At 44.2% G+C, this 25,305-nt stretch overlaps 1 protein-coding gene across 1 annotated transcript; it reads left to right on the top strand.

Annotated features, from left to right (window-relative positions):
- Positions 1-16,496: 16,496 nt before the first annotated feature.
- LOC127338904 (B3 domain-containing protein Os03g0212300-like) lies at positions 16,497-17,659 on the top strand. Its single transcript, XM_051364853.2, has 2 exons — positions 16,497-16,692; positions 17,167-17,659. Exon 2 carries the CDS (start codon positions 17,168-17,170, stop codon positions 17,657-17,659), a length of 492 nt encoding a protein of 163 aa, XP_051220813.1. The 5' UTR covers positions 16,497-16,692; position 17,167.
- The last annotated feature ends 7,646 nt before the right edge of the window (positions 17,660-25,305 follow it).

Genomic DNA, 25,305 nt, shown 5'->3' with positions numbered 1-25,305 from the left:
CCTTGGGCCGCGCCGCCCTAGGGTGTGGGCCCCCCCTGGCACCCCTCTGACCTTTCTCCGGTGCTCTGGAAGCTTCGCGTATTTCTAAGACTTTTGGCATTGATTTCGTCCGATTCCGAAAATATTTCCTTACTAGGATTTCTGAAACCAAAAACAGCAGAAAACAGCAACTGGCCTCTCGGCATCTCGTCAATAGGTTAGTTCCGGAAAACGCATAAAAATGATATAAAGTGTGAACAAAACATGTTGGTATTGTCATAAAACAAGCATGGAACATCGGAAATTATAGATACGTTGGAGACGTATCATCTACCCCTGGACTATGGGTCCATAGCAGTAGCTAGATGGTTGTCTTCTCCCCATTGTGCTATCATTGTCGGATCTTGTGAGCTGCCTAACATGATCAAGATCATCTATCTGTAATTCTATATGTTGCGTTTGTTGGGATCCGATGAATAGAGAATACTTGTTATGTTGATTATCAAAGTTATGTCTATGTGTTGTTTATGATCTTGCATGCTCTCCGTTACTAGTAGATGCTCTGGCCAAGTAGATGCTTGTAACTCCAAGAGGGAGTATTTATGCTCGATAGTGGGTTCATGCCTCCATTGATATCTGGGACAAGGATGTAAAGTTCTAAGGTTGTGGATGTGCTGTTGCCACTAGGGATAAAACATTAGTGCTATGTTCAAGGATGTAGTTACTAGTTACATTACGCGCAATACTTAATGCAATTGTCTGTTGTTAGCAACTTAATACTGGAGGGGGTTCGGATGATAACCTGAAGGTGGACTTTTTAGGCATAGATGCAGTTGGATGGCGGTCTATGTACTTTGTCGTAATGCCCAATTAAATCTCACTATACTCATCATAATATGTATGTGCATGGTCATGCCCTCTTTATTTGTCAATTGCCCAACTGTAATTTGTTCACCCGACATGCTGTTTATCTTATGGGAGAGACACCTCTAGTGAACTGTGGACCCCGGTCCAATTCTCTATACTGAAATACAATCTACTGCAATACTGTTCTACTGTTTTCTGCAAACAATCATCTTCCACACAATACGGTTAATCCTTTGTTACAACAAGCCGGTGAGATTGACAACCTCACTGTTTCGTTGGGGCAAAGTACTTTGGTTGTGTTGTGCAGGTTCCACGTTGGCGCCGGAATCTCTGGTGTTGCGCCGCACTACATCCCGCCGCCATCAACCTTCAACGTGCTTCTTGACTCCTACTGGTTCGATTAAACCTTGGTTTCTTACTGAGGGAAACTTGCCACTGTGCGCATCACACCTTCCTCTTGGGGTTCCCAACGGACGTGTCAACCACACGCATCACCCTACACAGCTAGTGGTGTTCATCATCCAACAAGAGAGTGTAGAGTGGTTTTATTATGTGATCAATGTTGAGAGTGTCCACTAGTGAAAGTATGATCCCTAGGCCTTGTTTCCAAATACTGCAATCATCGCTTGTTTACTGTTTTACTGCATCTATACTTCCTGCAATATTACCCACATCAACTGCACGCCAGCAAGCACTTTTCTGGTGCCGTTACTACTGCTCATATACATTCATACCACTTGTATTTCACTATCTCTTCGCCGAACTAGTGCACCTATACATCTGACAAGTGTATTAGGTGTGTTCACTACTAGGAAAAGGCCTAGCCGTAAGACTGCCATCAGTGGCGCACCATGGCTGCCGTGCGCCACTACTACTTAGCAGTGGCGCACCACAAAATGGTGGGCCACTGTTACAAAAGTAGTAGTGGCGCACCTTGATTATGGTGCGCCATAAGTAAGTGGTGACAGGAGGCCAGGTCCTCCCCCAACCTAGTAGTGGCGCACGTCTCCTGGGTGCGCCACTGCTACATTCCTTACCTATGGCGCACGTTGTAGAGGTGCGCCACTGCTAGGAGGTGTCCAGAGCCCGTTTAGAGATGATAGGCTTAGCAATGGCGCACTGCTGTGGTGCGCCACTGCTACATAGGTTACCTATGGCGCATGTCATTAGGTGCGCCACTGCTAGGGGGTGGCCAGAACCCCTTTAGAGATGAGAGGCGTAGCAGTGGCGCAGCACTTAGCAGTGCGCCATTGCTATGTCACCCTAGCAGTGGCGCACGGCTATGTGGTGCGCCACTGCTAACCTGGGACCATTTCCTGCTTTTCACCCTCCACTCACATGTGCCACCCACTTTCCCCAAACACTCTTGCACCACCACCTCCCACCAAATCTGGATCTGGTCATGTTGCCCCTCCTTCCCACCTCATTTTCACCTCTTCATTCACCAAAATTAAGTTGGTAAACTTAATTTTCTTCATAGGTAAGTAATGGTGAAGCTTTCTTAGCTCAATACCTACTCAATCTCAACTTTTTACCTCATCCAACACTCTAGGTCTCGCCGTATCGGTAACTTTGTTGGTTTTATGCTTTGTGTGTGACCGGTTCCGATCGTCTTGCACACACACGTGTGTGTGCATGATGACGCGTAAAGCACACGCTCGTTGGGAACCCCAAGTGGAAGGTGTGATGCGTACAGCAGCAAGTTTCCCTCAGTAAGAAACCAAGGTTTATCGAACCAGTAGGAGTCAAGAAGCACGTTGAAGGTTGATGGCGGCGAGATGTAGTGCGGCGCAACACCAGGGATTCCGGCGCCAACGTGGAACCTGCACAACACAACCAAAGTACTTTGCCCCAACGAAACAGTGAGGTTGTCAATCTCACCGGCTTGCTGTAACAAAGGATTAACCGTATTGTGTGGAAGATGATTGTTTGCAGAAAACAGTAGAACAGTATTGCAGTAGATTGTATTTCAGTAAAGAGAATTGGACCGGGGTCCACAGTTCACTAGAGGTGTCTCTCCCATAAGATAAACAGCATGTTGGGTGAACAAATTACAGTTGGGCAATTGACAAATAAAGAGAGCATGACCATGCACATACATATCATGATGAGTATAGTGAGATTTAATTGGGCATTACGACAAAGTACATAGACCGCCATCCAGCATGCATCTATGCCTAAAAAGTCCACCTTCAGGTTGTCATCCGAACCCCCTCCAGTATTAAGTTGCTAACAACAGACAATTGCATTAAGTATTGCGCGTAATGTAACTAGTGACTACATCCTTGAACATAGCACCAATGTTTTATCCCTAGTGGCAACAGCACATCCATAACCTTAGAGGTTCTTGTCACCCCTCCAGATTCACGGAGACATGAACCCACTATCGAGCATAAATACTCCCTCTTGGAGTTACTAGCATCAACTTGGCCAGAGCATCTACTAATAACGGAGAGCATGCAAGATCATAAACAACACATAGATATAACTTTGATAATCAACATAACAAGTATTCTCTATTCATCGGATCCCAACAAACGCAACATATAGAATTACAGATAGATGATCTTGATCATGTTAGGCAGCTCACAAGATCTGACAATGATAGCACAATGGGGAGAAGACAACCATCTAGCTACTGCTATGGACCCATAGTCCAGGGGTAGACTACTCACACATCACTCCGGAGGCGACCATGGCGGCGTAGAGTCCTCCGGGAGATGAATCCCCTCTCCGGCAGGGTGCCGGAGGCGATCTCCTGGATCCCCCGAGATGGGATCGGCGGCGGCGGCGTCTCAGTAAGGTTTTCCGTATCGTGGCTCTCGGTACTGGGGGTTTCGTCACGGAGGCTTTAAGTAGGCGGAAGGGCAAGTCAGGAGGGGGCACAGGGGCCCCACACCATAGGTCGGCGCGGCCAGGGGGTGGGCCGCACCGCCCTAGGGTTTGGCCACCCTGTGGCCCCACTTCGTTTCGTCTTCGGACTTCTGGAAGCTTCGTGGAAAAATAGGCCCCTGGGCGTTGATTTCGTCCAATTCCGAGAATATTTCATTACTAGGATTTCTGAAACCAAAAACAGCAGAAACAAGAATCGGCACTTCGGCATCTTGTTAATAGGTTAGTTCCAGAAAATGCACGAATATGACATAAAGTGTGCATAAAACATGTAGATAACATCAATAATGTGGCATGGAACATAAGAAATTATCAATACGTCGGAGACGTATCAGCATCCCCAAGCTTAGTTCTGCTCGTCCCGAGCAGGTAAAACGATAACACAGATAATTTCTGGAGTGACATGCCATCATAATCTTGATCATACTATTTGTAAAGCATATGTAGTGAATGCAGCGATCAAAACAATGTATATGACATGGGTAAACAAGTGAATCATATAGCAAAGACTTTTCATGAATAGTACTTCAAGACAAGCATCAATAAGTCTTGCATAAGAGTTAACTCATAAAGCAATAATTCAAAGTAAAAGCATTGAAGCAACACAAAAGAAGATTAAGTTTCAGCGGTTGCTTTCAACTTGTAACATGTATATCTCATGGATATTGTCAACATAGAGTAATATAATAAGTGCAATAAGCAAGTATGTAGGAATCAATGCATAGTTCACACAAGTGTTTGCTTCTTGAGGTGGAGAGAAATAGGTGAACTGACTCAACATTGAAAGTAAAAGAATTGTCCTCCATAGAGGAAAAGCATCGATTGCTATATTTGTGCTAGAGCTTTGATTTTGAAAACATGAAACAATTTTGTCAACGGTAGTAATAAAGCATATGCATCATGTAAATTATATCTTATAAGTTGCAAGCCTCATGCATAGTGTACTAATAGTGCCCGCACCTTGTCCTAATTAGCTTGGACTACCGGATCATCACAATGCACATGTTTTTACCAAGTGTCACAAAGGGGTACCTCTATGCCGCCTGTACAAAGGTCTAAGGAGAAAGCTCGCATTGGATTTCTCGCTATTGATTATTCTTCAACTTAGACATCCATACCGGGACAACATAGACAACAGATAATGGACTCCTCTTTTATGCATAAGCATGTAACAACAATTAATAATTTTCTCATTTGAGATTGAGGATATATGTCCAAAACTGAAACTTCCACCATGGATCATGGCTTTAGTCAGCGGCCCAATGTTCTTCTCTAACAATATGCATGCTTAACCATAAGGTGGTAGATCGCTCTTACTTCAGACAAGACGAACATGCATAGCAACTCACATGAAATTCAACAATGAATAGTTGATGGCGTCCCCAGTGAACATGGTTATCGCGCAACAAGCAACTTAATAAGAGATAAAGTGCATAATTACATATTCAATACCACAATAGTTTTTAAGCTATTTGTCCCATGAGCTATATATTGCAAAGGTGAATGATGGAATTTTAAAGGTAGCACTCAAGCAATTTACTTTGGAATGGCGGAAAATACCATGTAGTAGGTAGGTATGGTGGACACAAATGGCATAGTGGTTGGCTCAAGTATTTTGGATGCATGAGAAGTATTCCCTCTCGATACAAGGTTTAGGCTAGCAAGGCTTATTTGAAACAAACACAAGGATGAACCGGTGCAGCAAAACTCACATAAAAGACATATTGAAAACATTATAAGACTCTACACCATCTTCCTTGTTGTTCAAACTCAGTACTAGAAATTATCTAGACCTTAGAGAAACCAAATATGCAAACCAAATTTTAGCATGCTCTATGTATTTCTTCATTAATGGGTGCAAAGCATATGATGCAAGAGCTTAATCATGAGCACAACAATTGCCAAGTATCACATTACCCAAGACATTTATAGCAATTACTACATGTATCATTTTCCAATTCCAACCATATAACAATTTAACGAAGGAGAAACTTCGCCATGAATACTATGAGTAGAAACCAAGGACATACTTGTCCATATGCTACAGCGGAGCGTGTCTCTCTCCCATAAAGTGAATGCTAGGATCCATTTTATTCAAACAAAACAAAAACAAAAACAAACCGACGCTCCAAGAAAAAGCACATAAGATGTGATGGAATAAAAATATAGTTTCAGGGGAGGAACCTGATAATGTTGTCGATGAAGAAGGGGATGCCTTGGGCATCCCCAAGCTTAGACGCTTGAGTCTTCTTGATATATGCAGGGGTGAACCACCGGGGCATCCCCAAGCTTAGAGCTTTCACTCTCCTTGATCATGTTGCATCATACTCCTCTCTTGATCCTTGAAAACTTCCTCCACACCAAACTCGAAACAACTCATTAGAGGGTTAGTGCACAATAAAAATTAACATATTCAGAGGTGACACAATCATTCTTAACACTTCTGGACATTGCATAATGCTACTGGACATTAGTGGATCAAAGAAATTCATCCATCATAGCAAAAGAGGCAATGCGAAATAAAAGGCAGAATCTGTCAAAACAGAACAGTTCGTATTGACGAATTTTAAAATGGCACCAGACTTGCTCAAATGAAAATTCTCAAATTGAATGAAAGTTGCGTACATATCTGAGGATCATGCACGTAAATTGGCTTAATTTTCTGAGCTACCTACAGGGAGGTAGACCCAGATTCGTGACAGCAAAGAAATCTGGAACTGCGCAGTAATCCAAATCTAGTACTTACTTTTCTATCAACGGCTTAACTTGGCACAACAAAACACTAAACTAAGATAAGGAGAGGTTCCTACAGTAGTAAACAACTTCCAAGACACAAAATAAAAACAAAGTACTGTAGGTAAAACATGGGTTGTCTACCATAAGCGCTTTTCTTTAACGCCTTTCAGCTAGGCGCAGAAAGTGTGTATCAAGTATTATCAAGAGACGAAGTGTCAACATCATAATTTGTTCTCATAATAGAATCAAAAGGTAACTTCATTCTCTTTCTAGGGAAGTGTTCCATACCTTTCTTGAGAGGAAATTGATATTTTATATTACCTTCCTTCATATCAATAATAGCACCAACAGTTCGAAGAAAAGGTCTTCCCAATATAATGGGACAAGATGCATTGCATTCAATATCCAAGACAACAAAATCAACGGGAACAAGGTTATTGTTAACGGTAATACGAACATTATCAACTTTCCCCAAAGGTTTCTTTGTAGAATGATCAACAAGATTAACATCCAAATAACAATTTTTCAGCGGTGGCAAGTCAAGTATATTATAGATTTTCTTAGGCATAACAGAAATACTTGCACCAAGATCACATAAAGCATTACAATCAAAATCTTTAACCTTCATCTTAATGATGGGCTCCCAACCATCCTCTAGCTTCTTAGGAATAGAGGCTTCGCGCTCTAGTTTCTCTTCTCTAGCTTTTATGAGAGCATTTGTAATATGTTGCGTGAAAGCCAAATTTATAGCACTAGCATTAGGACTTTTAGCAAGTTTTTGCAAGAAATTTATAACTTCAGAGATGTGGCAATCATCAAAATTCAAACCATTATAATCTAAAGCAATGGGATCATCATCCCCAATGTTGGAAAAAATTTCAGCAGCTTTATCACAGGCAGTTTCAGCAGTTTTAGCAGTTTCAGGCAGTTTCTCGCGCTTTACATTAGAAGTGGAAACATTGCTAACACCAATTATTTTATTAGTATTAGTAGGAGGTGCAGCAACATGTGCAGCATTAGCATTACAAGTGGTGGTAATAGTCCAAACTTTAGCTACATTCTTCTCTTTAGCTAGTTTTTCATTTTCTTCTCTATCCCACCTAGCACGCAGTTCAGCCATTAATCTTATATTCTCATTAATTCTAACTTGAATGGCATTTGCTGTAGTAACAATTTTATTATGATGATTTTCATTAGGCATAACTTTCGATTTCAAAAGATCAACATCAGCAGCAAGACTATCGACTTTAGAAGCAAGTATATCAATTTTCCCAAGCTTTTCTTCAACAGATTTGTTAAAAGCAGTTTGTGTACTAATAAATTCTTTAAGCATGGCTTCAAGTCCAGGGGGTGAACTCCTATTATTGTTGTAAGAATTCCCATAAGAATTACCATAGCCGTTGCCATTATTATAAGGATATGGCCTATAGTTGTTACTAGAATTGTTCCGGTAAGCATTGTTGTTGAAATTATTATTTTTAATGAAGTTTACATCAACATGTTCTTCTTGTGCAACCAATGAAGCTAATGGAACATTATTAGGATCAATATTAGTCCTATCATTCACAAGCATAGACATAATAGCATCAATCTTATCACTCAAGGAAGAGGTTTCTTCGACAGAATTTACCTTCTTACCTTGTGGAGCTCTTTCCGTGTGCCATTCAGAGTAGTTGATCATCATATTATCAAGAAGCTTTGTTGCTTCACCAAGAGTGATGGACATAAAGGTACCTCCAGCAGCTGAATCCAATAAATTCCGTGAAGAAAAATTTAGTCCTGCATAGAAGGTTTGGATGATCATCCAAGTAGTCAGTCCATGGGTTGGGCAATTTTTAACCAGAGATTTCATTCTTTCCCAAGCTTGAGCAACATGTTCAGTATCTAATTGTTTAAAATTCATTATGCTACTCCTCAAAGATATAATTTTAGCAGGGGGATAATATCTACCAATAAAAGCATCCTTGCATTTAGTCCATGAATCAATACTATTCTTAGGCAGAGATAGCAACCAGTCTTTAGCTCTTCCTCTTAATGAGAAAGGGAACAATTTTAATTTTATAATGTCACTATCTACATCCTTATATTTTTGCATTTCACATAATTCAACAAAATTATTAAGATGGGCAGCAGCATCATCAGAACTAACACCAGAAAATTGCTCTCTCATAACAAGATTAAGTAAAGCAGGTTTAATTTCAAAGAATTCTGCTGTAGTAGCAGGTGGAGCAATAGGTGTGCATAAGAAATCATTATTATTTGTGGTTGTGAAGTCACACAACTTAGTATTTTCAGCGTTGGCCATTTTAGCAAAAGTAAATAAAGCAAACTAGATAAAGTAAATGCAAGTAAACTAATTTTTTTGTGTGTTTTCGATATAGCAAACAAGATAGCAAATAAAGTAAAACTAGCAACTAATTTTTTTGTATTTTGATTTAGTGCAGCAAACAAAGTAATAAATAAAACTAAACAAGACAAAAACAAAGTAAAGAGATTGAGAAGTGGAGACTCCCCTTGCAGCGTGTCTTGATCTCCCCGGCAACGGCGCCAGAAATTTAGCTTGATGACGCGTAAAGCACACGCTCGTTGGGAACCCCAAGTGGAAGGTGTGATGCGTACAGCAGCAAGTTTCCCTCAGTAAGAAACCAAGGTTTATCGAACCAGTAGGAGTCAAGAAGCACGTTGAAGGTTGATGGCGGCGAGATGTAGTGCGGCGCAACACCAGGGATTCCGGCGCCAACGTGGAACCTGCACAACACAACCAAAGTACTTTGCCCCAACGAAACAGTGAGGTTGTCAATCTCACCGGCTTGCTGTAACAAAGGATTAACCGTATTGTGTGGAAGATGATTGTTTGCAGAAAACAGTAGAACAGTATTGCAGTAGATTGTATTTCAGTAAAGAGAATTGGACCGGGGTCCACAGTTCACTAGAGGTGTCTCTCCCATAAGATAAACAACATGTTGGGTGAACAAATTACAGTTGGGCAATTGACAAATAAAGAGAGCATGACCATGCACATACATATCATGATGAGTATAGTGAGATTTAATTGGGCATTACGACAAAGTACATAGACCGCCATCCAGCATGCATCTATGCCTATCAAGTCCACCTTCAAAGTTGTCATCCGAACCCCTCCAGTATTAAGTTGCTAACAACAGACAATTGCATTAAGTATTGCGCGTAATGTAACTAGTGACTACATCCTTGAACATAGCACCAATGTTTTATCCCTAGTGGCAACAGCACATCCATAACCTTAGAGGTTCTTGTCACCCCTCCAGATTCACGGAGACATGAACCCACTATCGAGCATAAATACTCCCTCTTGGAGTTACTAGCATCAACTTGGCCAGAGCATCTACTAATAACGGAGAGCATGCAAGATCATAAACAACACATAGATATAACTTTGATAATCAACATAACAAGTATTCTCTATTCATCGGATCCCAACAAACGCAACATATAGAATTACAGATAGATGATCTTGATCATGTTAGGCAGCTCACAAGATCTGACAATGATAGCACAATGGGGAGAAGACAACCATCTAGCTACTGCTATGGACCCATAGTCCAGGGGTAGACTACTCACACATCACTCCGGAGGCGACCATGGCGGCGTAGAGTCCTCCGGGAGATGAATCCCCTCTCCGGCAGGGTGCCGGAGGCGATCTCCTGGATCCCCCGAGATGGGATCGGCGGCGGCGTCTCAGTAAGGTTTTCCGTATCGTGGCTCTCGGTACTGGGGGTTTCGTCACGGAGGCTTTAAGTAGGCGGAAGGGCAAGTCAGGAGGGGGCACAGGGGCCCCACACCATAGGTCGGCGCGGCCAGGGGGTGGGCCGCGCCGCCCTAGGGTTTGGCCACCCTGTGGCCCCACTTCGTTTCGTCTTCGGACTTCTGGAAGCTTCGTGGAAAAATAGGCCCCTGGGCGTTGATTTCGTCCAATTCCGAGAATATTTCGTTACTAGGATTTCTGAAACCAAAAACAGCGTAAAACAAAGAATCGGCACTTCGGCATCTTGTTAATAGGTTAGTTCCAGAAAATGCACGAATATGACATAAAGTGTGCATAAAACATGTAGATAACATCAATAATGTGGCATGGAACATAAGAAATTATCGATACGTCGGAGACGTATCAGTGCACATATGTTATGCGAAGCTCATGTGTTGTGCGCATGCGCGAAAAGCTTGTCGCGATCACGTGCATGTGTGTTGTTGTATGCGAAGCTTCCACATGTGTTGTATATGCAAAGCCTCCGATCCACACATGTGTTGCATGTGTTTGTTTGCAGGGATTTGAAATGCGATGGAGTTGCCAATATTTTGCCGAAACGTTGATTCATTTCCATTTCGGCGAATAGTGGGCATACTCGCATATACATATGTCCTATTTTTAGGGAAGGTCATGCCAAAATTTTCTTTTGGTATGCTAAGATATCCATTTTCTCTATACCCGCAGGCGACCATGGTCCGCATGATGAGCGAAGGCGTTGTGGCTAGGTTTTTGAAAGCCGCGACAGCCGAGATGATTAGAAATAACCAAAAGGAGATAAGATGTCCGTGTCGAAGATGCAAGCTGACGAGCCTTATGGACCCTAAAGCCGATATGGTGCGGGACCACCTTCTCATGCGTGGTTTCATGGATGGCTATCGGTGGGAAGGCGACGAAGATGATTATGAATTTGTCCATGGGATTTCAACAAGAAATAAGGAAGGAGGTGATCAGGATGTAGAAGATCTCGGGCATGATCAGGATGTAGAAGATCCAGGAGATGATCATGATCACAATGTAGGAGATCCTGGACCTGATGATGAGGAAGATCAAGATGGAGGTCATCATGACGATCATGAAGATGAAGACGATGGACCATCGTCGATGGACTGGGTGCAGGACCCTTATCTTCAAGAGCTGCTTCTATCGCATCAGAGTAACGCAAGAGCTGCCGCCCGAGAGAAAGCCAAGATGGATCAACTGGAGGTAGACGCGGTTACTCCATTGTATGAAGGATGCAGGCCGGAGGATACCCGCCTGAAAGTAACGCTCATGGCACTGGAGATGAAGGTAAAGCACAAAATGACCGACAAATCCTTCAACGACAACATGTCATTCTGGCAGGAACGTCTTCCCAAAGGTAACACGTGTCCGACTAGTATCGAGGAGGCCAAGAAAATCGTGTGTCCTCAGGATTTACCGCATGTGAAATATCATGTGTGCTTGAACGATTGCATCATTTATCGGAACGAGCACGCGGCGTGTACCATATGTCCGGTGTGCGGCGTCAGTCGGTACAAGAAGGGGAAGAAAGCTCCTCGGAAGGTGGTGTGGTACTTTCCGATCACTCCTCGTCTGCAGCGGTATTTCGCGGATCCTAAGCAAGCAAAGCTAATGCGCTGGCACGCGGAGATGAGGAAGGTAGAAGATGACGCAGATGATCCGGACAAAAAGAAAAAGGACAGGATGTTGAGACACCCTTCGGATGCTAGCCAGTGGAATGCGTTGAACCTCGAGTACCCAGAATTTGGGGACGATCCTAGGAACATAAGGCTGGGCGCGAGCACCGATGGAGTCAATCCGTTTGGCAGCCAGAGCAGCACGCATAGCACCTGGCCCGTGTTTGTGTGGATGTACAACCTCCCCCCCTGGTTGTGCATGAAGAGGAAGTACATTCAAATGAGTATGCTAATTGAAGGGCCGAAACAACCAGGGAACGACATCAATCTGTGATATGGGGCTTGAAAGAGGAGCTAGCCACGCTATGGGACACGCCTGCCAATACGTGGGACGTCGCCGCGGAAGAATATTTCCCTATGAGAGCCGCACTGCTCACGACGGTGCACGACTTTCTCAGTTACGGATATGTCGCGGGGCAGGTGGTCCACGGATTCAATGCATGCGTCAGGTGCATGGACGACACAACGTACCGCCAGCTAGATAGAGATCCCGGGTCCTCGAAAACGGTGTTCATGGGACATCGAAGGTGGCTTCGCGAGGACGACGCATGGAGGAAACGCAAGGATCTGTTCGATGGTCAAGACGAACCCCGAAGACGGCCACGTACGAGAAGCGGCGAGCAAATAGACGAGCTATTGAAAAATTGGAAAGAGTGCCCACCGCCGGGAAAGAAGCGAAAGGCGCCGGAGCCGCTGCTTAAGGTATGGAAGACGAGGTCTGTTTTCTGGGACTTGCCGTACTGGAAGATCCTCCGTGTGCCTCACAGCCTTGATGTCATGCACATCACGAAGAACGTGTGCGAGAGTCTGCTTGGTACCCTCCTCAACATGCCGTAGAAGACCAAAGATGGGCCGAAAGCAAGGTACGACTTGCAATCAATTGGGATCAGGGAGGAGCTTCACGCGGGACGCCCTAATGATGATGATGATGATGACGATGACGATGATGAGGCGGAGGACACGCAAAGTCGTCGCAAGGGCAAAAATGCCAAAAAGATTGAATATTACTGCCCCCCCCGCGTGCTTCACTCTAAGTCAGAAGGAGATCGAGCAGTTTTTCGACTGTCTCCTAGGAGTAAAACTTCCCTACGGTTACGCGGGGAAGATAAGCAGGTACCTAGACAAAGCGAAGCAGAGGTTCAGCGGGATGAAGTCTCACGACTGTCACGTGCTGATGACGCAGATACTTCCGGTTGCAATCCGTGGGATCATGGACGCGCACATCCGTGAAACGCTTTTTGGCCTATGCAACTTTTTCGACGTCATCTCTCGGAAGTCTGTTGGCGTGAGGCAACTTAGAAGGCTACAGGAAGAGATCGTGGTGATACTGTGCGAGCTTGAGATGTACTTCCCGCCCGCTTTCTTCGACGTTATGGTGCATCTGCTGGTACATATCGTGGAGGATATCATCCAATTGGGGCCGATGTTCCCGCACAGCATGATGCCGTTCGAAAGGATGAATGGTGTCATCAAAGGGTACGTTCGCAACAGGTCACGTCCAGACGGAAGCATAGCCAAGGGCTTTCGACCGAAGAGTGCATCTCCTTCTGCACGAGTTATCTAGAAATCGAGAACCCCGTTGGCCTGCCCGTAAACAGGCATCTCGGGAAGCTCGCTGGATGGGGTCACCGCGACGGTAGCCGCGAAATGCATGTCGACTTCAAGGGTCGAATCGCCGACTTTGAAAGAGCAAACCTAGTCGCGCTACAACACATAGACGTGGTCGATCCTTGGGTGGTAGAGCACAAAACCTTCATCGCAAAGACGTACAGTGATCAGGGCCAACAGAGGACAGACGGAGATATAATCAAAGAGCACAACTCAACCTTCACGCGGTGGTTCAAGGACAAGATGCTGACGTACCCTATAGACGAGGATTCTTCTGCGGAAGAAAAACTCATATTCGCCTTGTCACAGGGCGCCGAACACAACCTGATGACATTTCAGGCGTACGATATCAACGGCTACACATTCTACACCGAGGAAAAGGACATGAAGAGCGATTATCAGAACTCCGGGGTAACGATGGAGTCCTACACCGGTGACGTCAAGCAGAGATACTACGGAAAGATCGAGGAGATCTGGGAGCTGAGCTACGCCGGAGAGAATGTGCCGATGTTCCGTGTCAGGTGGGCCAAGAACGTCATAAAAGAAGACCGGCATTTCACCACCATGGTTATACCCGAAGCCAAATCCAAGACAGCGGGCGCAAAGGTCACCGCGAAATATGAGCCATGGGTACTAGCTTCCCAAGTGGACCAATGCTTCTTCATTACCGACCCGCAAAAGCCCAGCCGTGTTGTCGTGAGGAGAGGCAAAAGGAGCATCATCGGAATGGATGGAGCCGCCAACGAGCTAGACTTTGACCAGTACGGCGATCCGAAGATGGAAGATGACGACGACGATGATGAAGAACCATACACAACAAGAAGAAGCAGGACCACCCTACCTAAAGGCCGTCCATTCAAGAGAAGAAGTCTAGGAGTTCCGGGGCTAAATTATTCAACCGCGAGAAAGAAGGGCAAGAAGATTGTGAAAAGATAATTATGTATCATTTTTTTTGAGATCAATTATGTATCATTTTCTTGTATGAATAATGGATGTCATATTGTTAATCTACACATTGTACCGATCAAAATAGACATATAATTTATATTTTTGGATATTCTACATAATTATAATTATTTATGCCTTTTATGTTGGTGTATTATGCTATTTATTATAGTATTAAATCAATTTAAAAAAAGGGAAAAAAAATTGGGGCCGCCAGGGTTCGAACCTGGCCGGCCAGGGTTAACCAAACAGGGGACAGATAGCTAGCCACTGCGGTACGGTGCGGATCTTGTCAACACTACGAGCCATATTCTTTTTGACCCTATCCTAAAGTCGTAGTGGCGCACCCGTAGTGGTGCGCCATTACTAAGCATCACTGTGGCGCACCCCTAGCAGTGCGCCATTGCTTAGGGGGTGTCGGGGACTTAGCCATCCCGACCATCTCTTCTTCTCCCCATCCCCATTCCCCATTCCCCAATCGATCCTCCCCGACCCCCCGACGACGGCGGCCTCCTCTCCGACGCCACCTCCCCGGCGACACGAGCGACGCCCTCACCACCCTGGCGACGCCCTCCTCTCCTCGCCACCCCGGCCCGACCAGATCCCACCCCTCCCGACCGCAGTCATCGGGCGACGGAGAGGCTCCCCTCCCGGCGGCGACAGGTACCTCCTCCCTCTTCCCTGCGTCTCCCTCCGCCCGCCGTCTTCTTTTTCGGGGCCTCCCTCTTTCCCGTCCTCCCCTTCCCTCCTTCACCCCTTCCCCCTGGCCGCCCCTCCCTGCCATGACCCAACCCTAACCCTAGAAAAGTTAGGCTTAGTGGAATGATGGAGTTAGGATTAGGACTGTAGGTGTTGAATGAAATGTAAAAACGAATAGAACTGGTTAGATAACAAATATTTTGGGTTTTAGTAAGTACAAGTTAGGCTATATAAGTTCAAGTATACAGAAACCAAAACATTCTGTAAACCAATTTAATGTTCCAGTCACCTAACACAATAAATAGTATTGCATCATCCAGACTAGTTATAGAGAACATGCACATGAGATAAAGAGGGACTTTGGGACGAACCTGATCATAGCAACTATTCCAACTAGCATTACCTTTCTTGTTTTCATGTATCTTATTCCCATAACTATTGTTAATGCTGCAGCACAAACTGCTGAACAATAAATTTATAAGATAAAGTTTGACTACAGAGAGAAAATAGATGGTCTAGAGCATTCACTAGTAAGATATCTTCTATTGGAACAACAATATAGCCATCGAACAGGGCCTAAGTATTCTCCGAAATGTTTTTCAATCATGGCGATGTATGCAAGTTGGGCCCAATACATTGCAACCATATTGCTTGCCCATCTAAGAATTTTTGCCTTATTCATGTAAATTAGGGGAGTTCCAGCATACGGAATCTTAAACATTTAGCCTCTGGTCCCTCCCTATCCAATTGATTAAATTCTTAACTGAAGATTAAAACACGTCCTAGGATACTGGATCATATTGTTTAGTAACTCACAATTGCTGCTGCTGCTTAGTAACTCACAAGTGAAATTTAAACACCTTGAACTGCAAGCCTGCTGCTTAGTAACTCACAATTGCATGCTATTAAGAGCATTGTTACATGTAAAGTACACTTTAAGCAATAAAAGTCCATTCAAATATTGTTAATGTTAGATAGGTTGCCGCTGTTACTTGGTGTTGTTGCTGCTGCTAGATAGGTTGCTGCTGCTTGGTGTTGTTGCTGCTGCTAGATATAGGTTGCTGCTGCTAGATAGGTTGCTGCTGTTAGGTTACATATCCTCTATTTTTAGAACAAATGCATTGTAAAATCATTCATTTTGTTATAGAGCCCATTGGCAAACCTTCAAAATTGGCATTGTAACAAGTGTGAACAAAGAAAGCTTCTCTGTTTGGTATGTAGAGAGTGAGAGAGAGTTGCTTGCTGAACATTGGCATACTGAACATTGTGTGAAAAAAGGGAAAATTAGCATACTGAACATTGCTTGATGCTATCTGATTCTGGCCATAGTCTGTAGTGTCATTTTCCTATGTAAAGTTTCCATTTATTTGATTCCTTTTTAATGCTGATTTTAATGCTGCTAGGTGTGTATGTTGCTGCTACTTCCTGGAACTTGAGCACCTGACCTGATCTTCCTCGACCCGGAGCAACAGCTCACCTCTCGGCGACTCCACGCGACGCACGGTGAGCTTGCTGCTAGATGCTAGCTGCCGCTTGTTGTTGATGCATGCTGCTAGCTAGTTACTGCTGCTAGCTGTTGATGCATGCTGCTAGCTGCTGCTGCTACTAGCTGCTGCTAGCTTGCTGCTGCTTGCTGTTGATGCATGCTGCTAGCTGCTGCTGCTACTAGCTGCTGTTGCTGCTGCTGCTTGCTGTTGATGCTGCTGGTGTATATGGTGTCATATTCTTGTGCATGTGCCATGGTGCTCAGCTGGTGTATATGAGGAACAATTGTACATGTGCCATGGTGCTCAGCTGGTGTATATGGTGACATATTCTTGTGCAGGGATCGACAGAGTTGCCCATTATGGCCGAAATGTTGATTCATTTCCGTTTCGGCGAAAATGGGGCACTCATATGTACATAAATTAGCATAGGTCATGCCCAATTTTGTTAGTGGAATGGATCGTAATATGGTTCAAAAATGTAAACATGTAGGATGGCCGGTCCCGGTGGCCGGCGAGGCGGTCGAGGCCGCGGTCCTGGGCGCCCCCGGGGCCGGGGAAGGGGCCGCCGCGGTGGAGCAGCAAGGGCCCCACGGTCACCGTCACCTGCATCCTCCTCGTCTTCGCATGAGGAACGCTGCTTCGAGTTCCTCCTCCGCATCGACGACGACCCACTCGGCATCAAGAGGCTACCGGACAAGTTCGCCGAGTTCGTCGACGGCGTCGAGCCGGCGCACTTGCAGCTACGGGAGGCTAGCTGCAACTTCTGCCGCTGGTCCGTGGAGGTCCTGTTCGACGGGCAGGGCAAGATGTACCTGCACACGGGGTGGGACAAGTTCGCCCGTGACCTCCACCTCGAGCCCGGCTGCCAGCTCACCTTCCTGTACGAGGGGGACGGCGAGATGATCGTCAAGGTGTTCGACGACACCGCCTGCCGTGTGCACTACCCCCACACCGGCGAATCCGGCTCGGACACCGATAGTTAGGACTTAGAGTGTTGTCAACTCTATCTTCGTTGCTTCGTGTTGTTTGAATTCTATATTAAATTGTATGAAGCTACGATGTTAGGTATGATGATGTTATGTCCAAATATCAATCTCTTGTGCATCCTACCTTGCCTCGCTGACACCATCCCGGGATGTTCATATTTGTTTGGACCAACAATGTATGAGGCCCTTGTCATTCCATTTGCTTTGGTTTTTCAGAATGCCGATGATTAGAATGTTTGGTCAACTGTACACTCCGGGGTGACGCCAGTGAGCCTGGTGTGATGGCACAAATATCAATCTCTTGTGCATCCTACCTGGCCTCACTGACGCCATCCCGGGATGTTCATATTTGTTTCGACCAACAATGTATGAGGCCATCGTCATTCCATTTGCTTTGGTTTTTCAGAATGCCGATGATTAGAATGTTTGGTCACCTATACACTTGGAGGAGGGGCCAGTGAACCTGGTGCGATGACACAAATATCAATCTCTTGTGCATCCTACTTGGTTTCACTGACGCCTTCTCTAAATGTTCATATTTGTTCCGACCAACAAAATATGAGGCATTCCATTTAGTTCATAATAGCTACTTGTCTCTTATTTGAGTTGGCACTTCTTAATTGCATAGCCCTTTCTTCCATTTTAGTGCCGATGATTAGAATGTTCGGTCAATAGAGGACCCCGGGGTGACGCAAGTGAGCCTGGTGCGATGGCACAAGTATCAATCTCTTGTGCATCCTACCTGGCCTCACTTACGCCATCCCGGGATGTTCATATTTCTTTGGACCAACAATGTATGAGGCATTCCATTTAGTTCATACTAGCTACTTGTCTCTTATTTGAGTTTGCACTTCTTAATTGCATTGGCCGATGATTAAATTTTGTGGTCACTACACTTGGGGGAGGCGCTAGTGAGCCTGGTGCGATGACACAAGTATCAATCTCTTGTGCATCCTACCTGGCCTCACTAACGCCTTCCCTAAATGTTAATATTTGTTTGGACCAACAATGTATGAGGCATTCCATTTAGTTCATACTAGCTACTTGTCTCTTATTTGAGTTTGCACTTCTTAGTTTCTTTGGCTTGTTCATATATGTGCAGATATGACGTGGTATGTCGTGTACAAGGGCAAGGTTCCCGGAGTCTACAACGACTGGGAGGAGTGTCGGAGACAGGTTCACCGTTTTAGCGGTAACAGCTACAAAGGGTACACCACTAGAGCGGAGGCCGAAGACAGATACGCACGCTATCTGGTGGGAGAGAGGACGGAGCGGAGGAGGAACCGGATGAAGACCACTTTCATCGGGACGGTGCTAGTATTGACTCTAGCTCTCTTCTATGTGATGCTAGTTTAGATGATCGACCTTGTGTAATGACCACTAGCTCATTTGACTTGTAACACCGTAACACTTGTCTAATATTTGAAATCTTGTGAATCATGGAGGCTAATGTGAAGGACTATGTATTGGTATACTGTGCTGTTGTATATATGTGTTATATATTCTGTATCTGTGCTGTTTGTGCTGTTATACTGTGCTATACAACCTGTACAAATACATGCCAGAAATACAAAAAATGAAAACGAACTAATAGTAGTGGCGCACTACTGGATCATGAGTGGCGCACGACCACCAAGTAACAGTGGCGCAGCAGCCTGGACCCAGTGGCGCACAACCCTCTGATCACCTTCGAAACTACCAGTGGCGCACCAAAGCAGCCAGCAGTGGCGCACGTCTGAGATGCAACAGTGGCGCACCTAAACAAGCAGCAATGGCGCACCAGCTCGCCGTAACAGTGGCGCACCCAAGGAGGCAGCAGTGGCGCACCGGCAGCAGACAGTAGTGGCGCACTGCTGCTGAACAACAGTGGCGCACCCCTTTGAGGTAGTAGTGGCGCACCAGTTTACCTATCAATGGCGCACGGCGCAGTGCGCCACTGTTACTTAGGGTAGTTGTGGCGCACCAGTAGTGCGCCACTACTAAAACTTAGCAGTGGCGTGATAGTAGTGGCGCACCAGCAGTGCGCCACTGATGGGTGATAGTGGTGCGCCACTGAATAGCTTTTTCCTAGTAGTGGTTGGGGACACAAGAGACTTCTTGTATTGTGGTTGCAGGGTTGATTGAGAGGGATATCTTTGACCTCTTCCTCCCTGAGTTCGATAAACCTTGGGTGATCCACTTAAGGGAAACTTGCTGCTGTTCTACAAACCTCTGCTCTTGGAGGCCCAACACTGTCTACAGGAATAGAAGCGTGCGTAGACATCAGGCCCTGATGTGGGTGTACTCTTTCTTGTGGTCCCCACCAGAGTCGAGATAGACTGCATGCGAGTGTTGCGGGTGCACGACGATGAGGGTGCAGAACTTGTCTCTGCGGAAAACACACGGATTAACCTTTGGAAATGCAAATGGAGAAATAGGATAGAATGGTGATGGGGGACTAGCGAGTGATTACTTACTCGGGGAAGTAAGGGATGAGAATGGTGCCCTTCTTAATGTTCCAGCATGAAATCCTCGACCTGCTGGGTGGCAATCGCCCGATCCCCAGCTTAGAGCAAGCTAGGCGAACCACACTAAAGTGGAGCATTTGCATGCGATAGATGCTGAAGATGTCATTGAACCGGATGAAGCACAAGTCCGCGGGGTACTTCTCGACGAAGTTCATGCCAGTTGGCACCTTCGCCACGAAGAGAGGGTAACTAGGATCTTTTGATTTGAGAAGTTGCTTCTCCACATGCCTGACAGTCTCATGCAAGCTCCTCATATCCGGGGTGAGTTTGTTGACGACATGCTCCGGCAGCATCGGTTCACCCAAGTGATGCAGAGGTCGCCAATTGTTTGGCAACTTGTCAAGGAGTGGGACCTTGTCCTTCGATTGGGCCGCCACCTTGTCTTTGGCGTCCTTCTTATTTGGCCTCTTCCTCTTCTTGGGTTGTAGTACTGGACCATCCATCGCCGTATTGGCCGTAGCACGGAGTGTGTTTGGGCTCAGCATCTTTTTGACGGCGGCGGTGGCGACTGATACGTCTCCAACGTATCTATAATTTCTGATGTTCCATGCTTGTTTTATGACAATACCTACATGTTTTGTTCACACTTTATGATGATTTTATGCATTTTCCGGAACTAACCTATTAACAAGATGCCAAAGTGCCAGTTCCTGTTTTCTGCTGTTTTTGGTTTCAGAAATCTTACACAGGAAATATTCTCGGAATTGGACGAAATCAAGGCCCACGATCTTATATTTCCACGAAGCTTCCAGAACACCAAAAAGAGACCAGAGGGGAGCCAGGGGGGCCCACACGCCAGGGCGGCGCGGCCAAGGGGGTGGGCGCGCCCCCTATGGTGTGGCCCCACCAGGGCCCCTCCGAGGCTGCCTTTCTGCCTACTTAAGGACTCCGTCGCGAAAACCCTAGAAGAATAAGCCACGATACGAGAAAAGTTCTGCAGCCGCCGCCATCGCGAAGCCAAGATTCGGGGGACAGAAGTCTCTGTTCCGGCACGCCGCCGGGACGGGGAATTGCCCCCGGAAGGCATCTCCATCGACACCACCACCATCTTCACCGCCGCTGCTGTCTCCTATGATGAGGAGGGAGTAGTTCTCCCCCGAGGCTGAGGGCTCTACCGTAGCTATGTGGTTCATCTCTCTCTTTGTGATCTAGTTGAATGTCATCTATGTGCTACTCTAGTGATGTTATTAAAGTATTCTATTCCTCCTCCATGATGTAACGTTGACATTGTGTGCATCATGTAGTACTTGGTATAAGCTATGATTGTGATCTCTTGTAGATTATGAAGTTAACTATTACTATGATAGTATTGATGTGATCTATTCCTCCTTTCATAGCCTGACATTGACAGTGTGCATGCTATGTTAGTACTCGGTCTAAATTGCAATGGTCTATCTTGCACTCTAAAGGTTACTTAAATATGAACTCCGGATGTTGTGGAGCTTGTTAACTCCGGCTTGAGGGTGCTCTTGTAGCCCTACACAATGAATGGTGTTTGTTATCCAACAAGAGAGTGTAGAGTAGTTTCAGTTATGTGATCAATGTTGAGAGTGTCCACTAGTGAAAGTATGATCCCTAGGCCTTGTTTCCAAATATCGAATCTCCGTTTGTTTACTGTTCTGCTACATGTTTACTCGCTGCCATATTTTATTCAGATTGCTATTACCACTCATATTCATCCATATTACTTGTATTTCACTATCTCTTCGCCGAACTAGTGCACCTATACATCTGACAAGTGTATTAGGTGTGTTGGGGACACAAGAGACTTCTTGTATCATGATTGCAGGGTTGCTTGAGAGGGATATCTTTGACCTCTACCTCCCTGAGTTCGATAAACCTTGGGTGATTCACTTGAGGGAAACTTGCTGCTGTTCTACAAACCTCTGCTCTTGGAGGCCCAACACTGTCTACAGGAAAAGAAGCCAGTTGTGGACAGCAAGCTATTTTCTGGCGCCGTTGCCGGGGAGGTAAGGTAAAAGGTATTCACATCCTCTGACTACTAAGCTATTTCCTAGCACTGTTGCCGGTGTGTGAGTGCTCGAAGCTATTTCCTTTAGATCCTGCAATTGCATCTTTTTGTTTCTTGTTTTTCACTAGTTAGGCATAATGGAAAACAATTGTGAGCTTTTTAATCTTTTTCCTGAGTTAAGACATGGATTGTTTGATGCGAAAATTTAAAAACCTATTGAACCTTATTTGCATGCTAGTAGCAATGATATTAGTATGAACGCTTTGAACACCATTGTTGCTAATGCTATGGAAAATTCTAAGCTTGGGGAAGCTGGTTTTGATGAGCATGATATTATTAGTCCCCCAAGCATGGAGGATAAAATTTACTTTGATGATACTTTGCCTCCCATTTATGATGATTATAATGATAGTGGTATTTTGGTGCCACCTACTATGGAGGATAAAGTTTATTATGATTATACTATGCCTCCTATATTTGATGATGAGAATAATAATGATAGCTACTTTGTTGAATTTGCTCCCACTACAATTAATAAGAATGACTATGCTTATGTTGGGAGTAGTAATTATTTTATGCATGAGACTCATGATAAGAATGCTTTATGTGATAGTTATATTGTTGAGTTTATTCATGATGCTACTGGAAATTATTATGAGAGAGGAAAATATGGTTGTAGAAATTTTCATGTTACTAAAACACCTCTCTATATGCTGAAAATTTTGAAGTTACTCGTGTTTTATCTTCCAATGATTGTCACTTTGATCTTCATGAATTTATTTGTGTACAAGATTCCTTTCCATAGGAAGTGGGTTAGACTTAAAAGTGTTTCTTATTTTCTTTGATGCTCTCTTTTGCTTCAACTCTTATTTCTTGTGCGAGCATCATTAAAATTACTGAGCCCATCTTAATGGCTATAAAGAAAGCACTTCTTGGAAGATAATCCATGTTTTTATTTTGCTACTGTTTTGTTGTGTCTTGGAAGTTTTTACTACTGTAGCAACCTCTCCTTATATTTATTTTATTGCATTGTTGTGCCAAGTAAAGTCTTTGATAGTAAAGATGATACTAGATTTGGATTACTGCGAAGAAACAGATTTCTTACTGTCACGAAATTGAGCAGCCCCGTCTGTAGGTAACTCAGAAAAATCTGCCAATTTACGTGCGTGATCCTCAGATATGTACGCAACTTTCATTCAATTTGAGAATTTTCATCTGAGCAAGTTAAGTGCCCCATAAAAATTCGTCTTTACGTACTGTTCTGTTTTGACAGATTCTGTCTTTTATTTCGCATTGTCTGTTTTGCTATGTTTGATGGATTTCTTTGTTCCATTAACTTTCAGTAGCTTTGTGCAATGTCCAGAAGTGTTAAGAATGATTATGTCACCTCTGAACATGTGAATTTTTGATTATGCACTAACCCTCTAATGAGTTTGTTTTGAGTTTGGTGTGGAGGAAGTTTTCAAGGATCAAGAGAGGAGGATGATACAATATGATCAAGAAGAGTGAAAACTCTAAGCTTGGGGATGCCCCCGTGGTTTATCCCTGCATATTTCAAGAAGACTCAAGCATCTAAGCTTGGGGATGCCCAAGGCATCCCCTCCTTCATCAACAAATTATCAGGTCACTTCTATTGAAACTATATTTTTATTCAGTCACATCTTATGTGCTTTACTTGGAGCGTCTGTGTGCTTTTATTTTCGTTTTGTTATTTTCATTCTCTGAATAAATTCATGCTTGTGTGGGAGAGAGACACACTCCGCTATTGCATATGAACACATATGTTCTTAGCTTTACTCTTAATGTTCATGGCGAAGGTTGAAACTGCTTCGTTTATTGTTATATGGTTGGAAACAGAAAATGCTACATGTGGTAATTAGTATAATGTCTTGAATAATTTGACACTTGGCAATTGTTGTGCTCAAATAGATCATGTTTAAGCTCTTGCATCATGTACTTTGCACCTATTAATGAAGAACTACCATAGAGCTTGTTAAAATTTGGTTTGCATGATTAGTCTCTCTAAAGTCTACATACTTTCTGGTAAAAGTGTTTGAACAACAAGGAAGACAGTGTAGAGTCTTATAATGCTTGCAATATGTTCTTATGTAAGTTTTTCTGTACCGGTTCATACTTGAGTTTGCTTCAAACAACCTTGCTAGCCTAAGCCTTGTATTGAGAGGGAATACTTCTCGTGCATCCAAATCCTTGAGCCAAAAACTATGCCGCTTGTGTCCACCATACCTACCTACTACATGGTATTTCTCTGCCATTCCAAAGTAAATTGCTTGAGTGCTACCTTTAAAATTCCATTCTTTGTCTTTGCAATATATAGCTCATGGGAAAAATAGCTTAAAAACTATTGTGGTATTGAATATGTAGCTTATGTATCTTATTTCTTAATAAGTTGCTTGTTGAGCGATAACCATGTTCCTGGGGACGCCATCAACTATTACACCTTTGTTGAATATCATGTGAGTTGCTATGCATGTTCGTCTTGTCTGAAGTAAGGGTGATTTATCATGATCAAATGGTTTGGGTATGCATATTGTTAGAGAAGAACATTGGGCCGCTAACTAAAGCCATGATCCATGGTGGAAGTTTCAGTTTGGACAACAATCCTCAATCTCATATGAGAATTTTATCTGTCGTTGAATGCTTATGCATTAAAGAGGAGTCCATTATCTGTTGTCTATGTTGTCCCGGTATGGATGTCTAAGTTGAGAATAATCAAAAGCGAGAAATCCAATGCGAACTTTCTCCTTAGACCTTTGTACATGCGACATAGAGGTACCCCTTTGTGACACTTGGTTGAAACATATGTTATGCAATGATAATCCATGTAAATCCAAGCTAATTAGGACAAGATGCGGGCACTATTGGTATACTATGCATGAGGCTTGCAACTTATAAGATGTCTTATGCATAACACATATGAATTATTACTACCGTTGACAAAATTGTTTCTATGTTTTCAAAATAAAAGCTCTAGCACAAATATAGCAATCCATGCTTCCCTCTGCGAAGGGCCCATTTCTTTTACTTTTATGTTGAGTCAGTTTACCTACTTCCTTCTATCCTAGAAGCAAACACTTGTGTCAACCGTGTGCATTGATTCCTACATACTTGCTTATTTGCATTCATCATATTACTTTGTGTTGACA

The sequence above is a fragment of the Lolium perenne genome, chromosome 3, assembly GCF_019359855.2.
Source record: "Lolium perenne isolate Kyuss_39 chromosome 3, Kyuss_2.0, whole genome shotgun sequence".
Taxonomy (NCBI): domain Eukaryota; kingdom Viridiplantae; phylum Streptophyta; class Magnoliopsida; order Poales; family Poaceae; genus Lolium; species Lolium perenne.
Note: the sequence above shows the minus strand (reverse complement) of the source record. Positions and strands in the feature narration are given on the sequence as shown.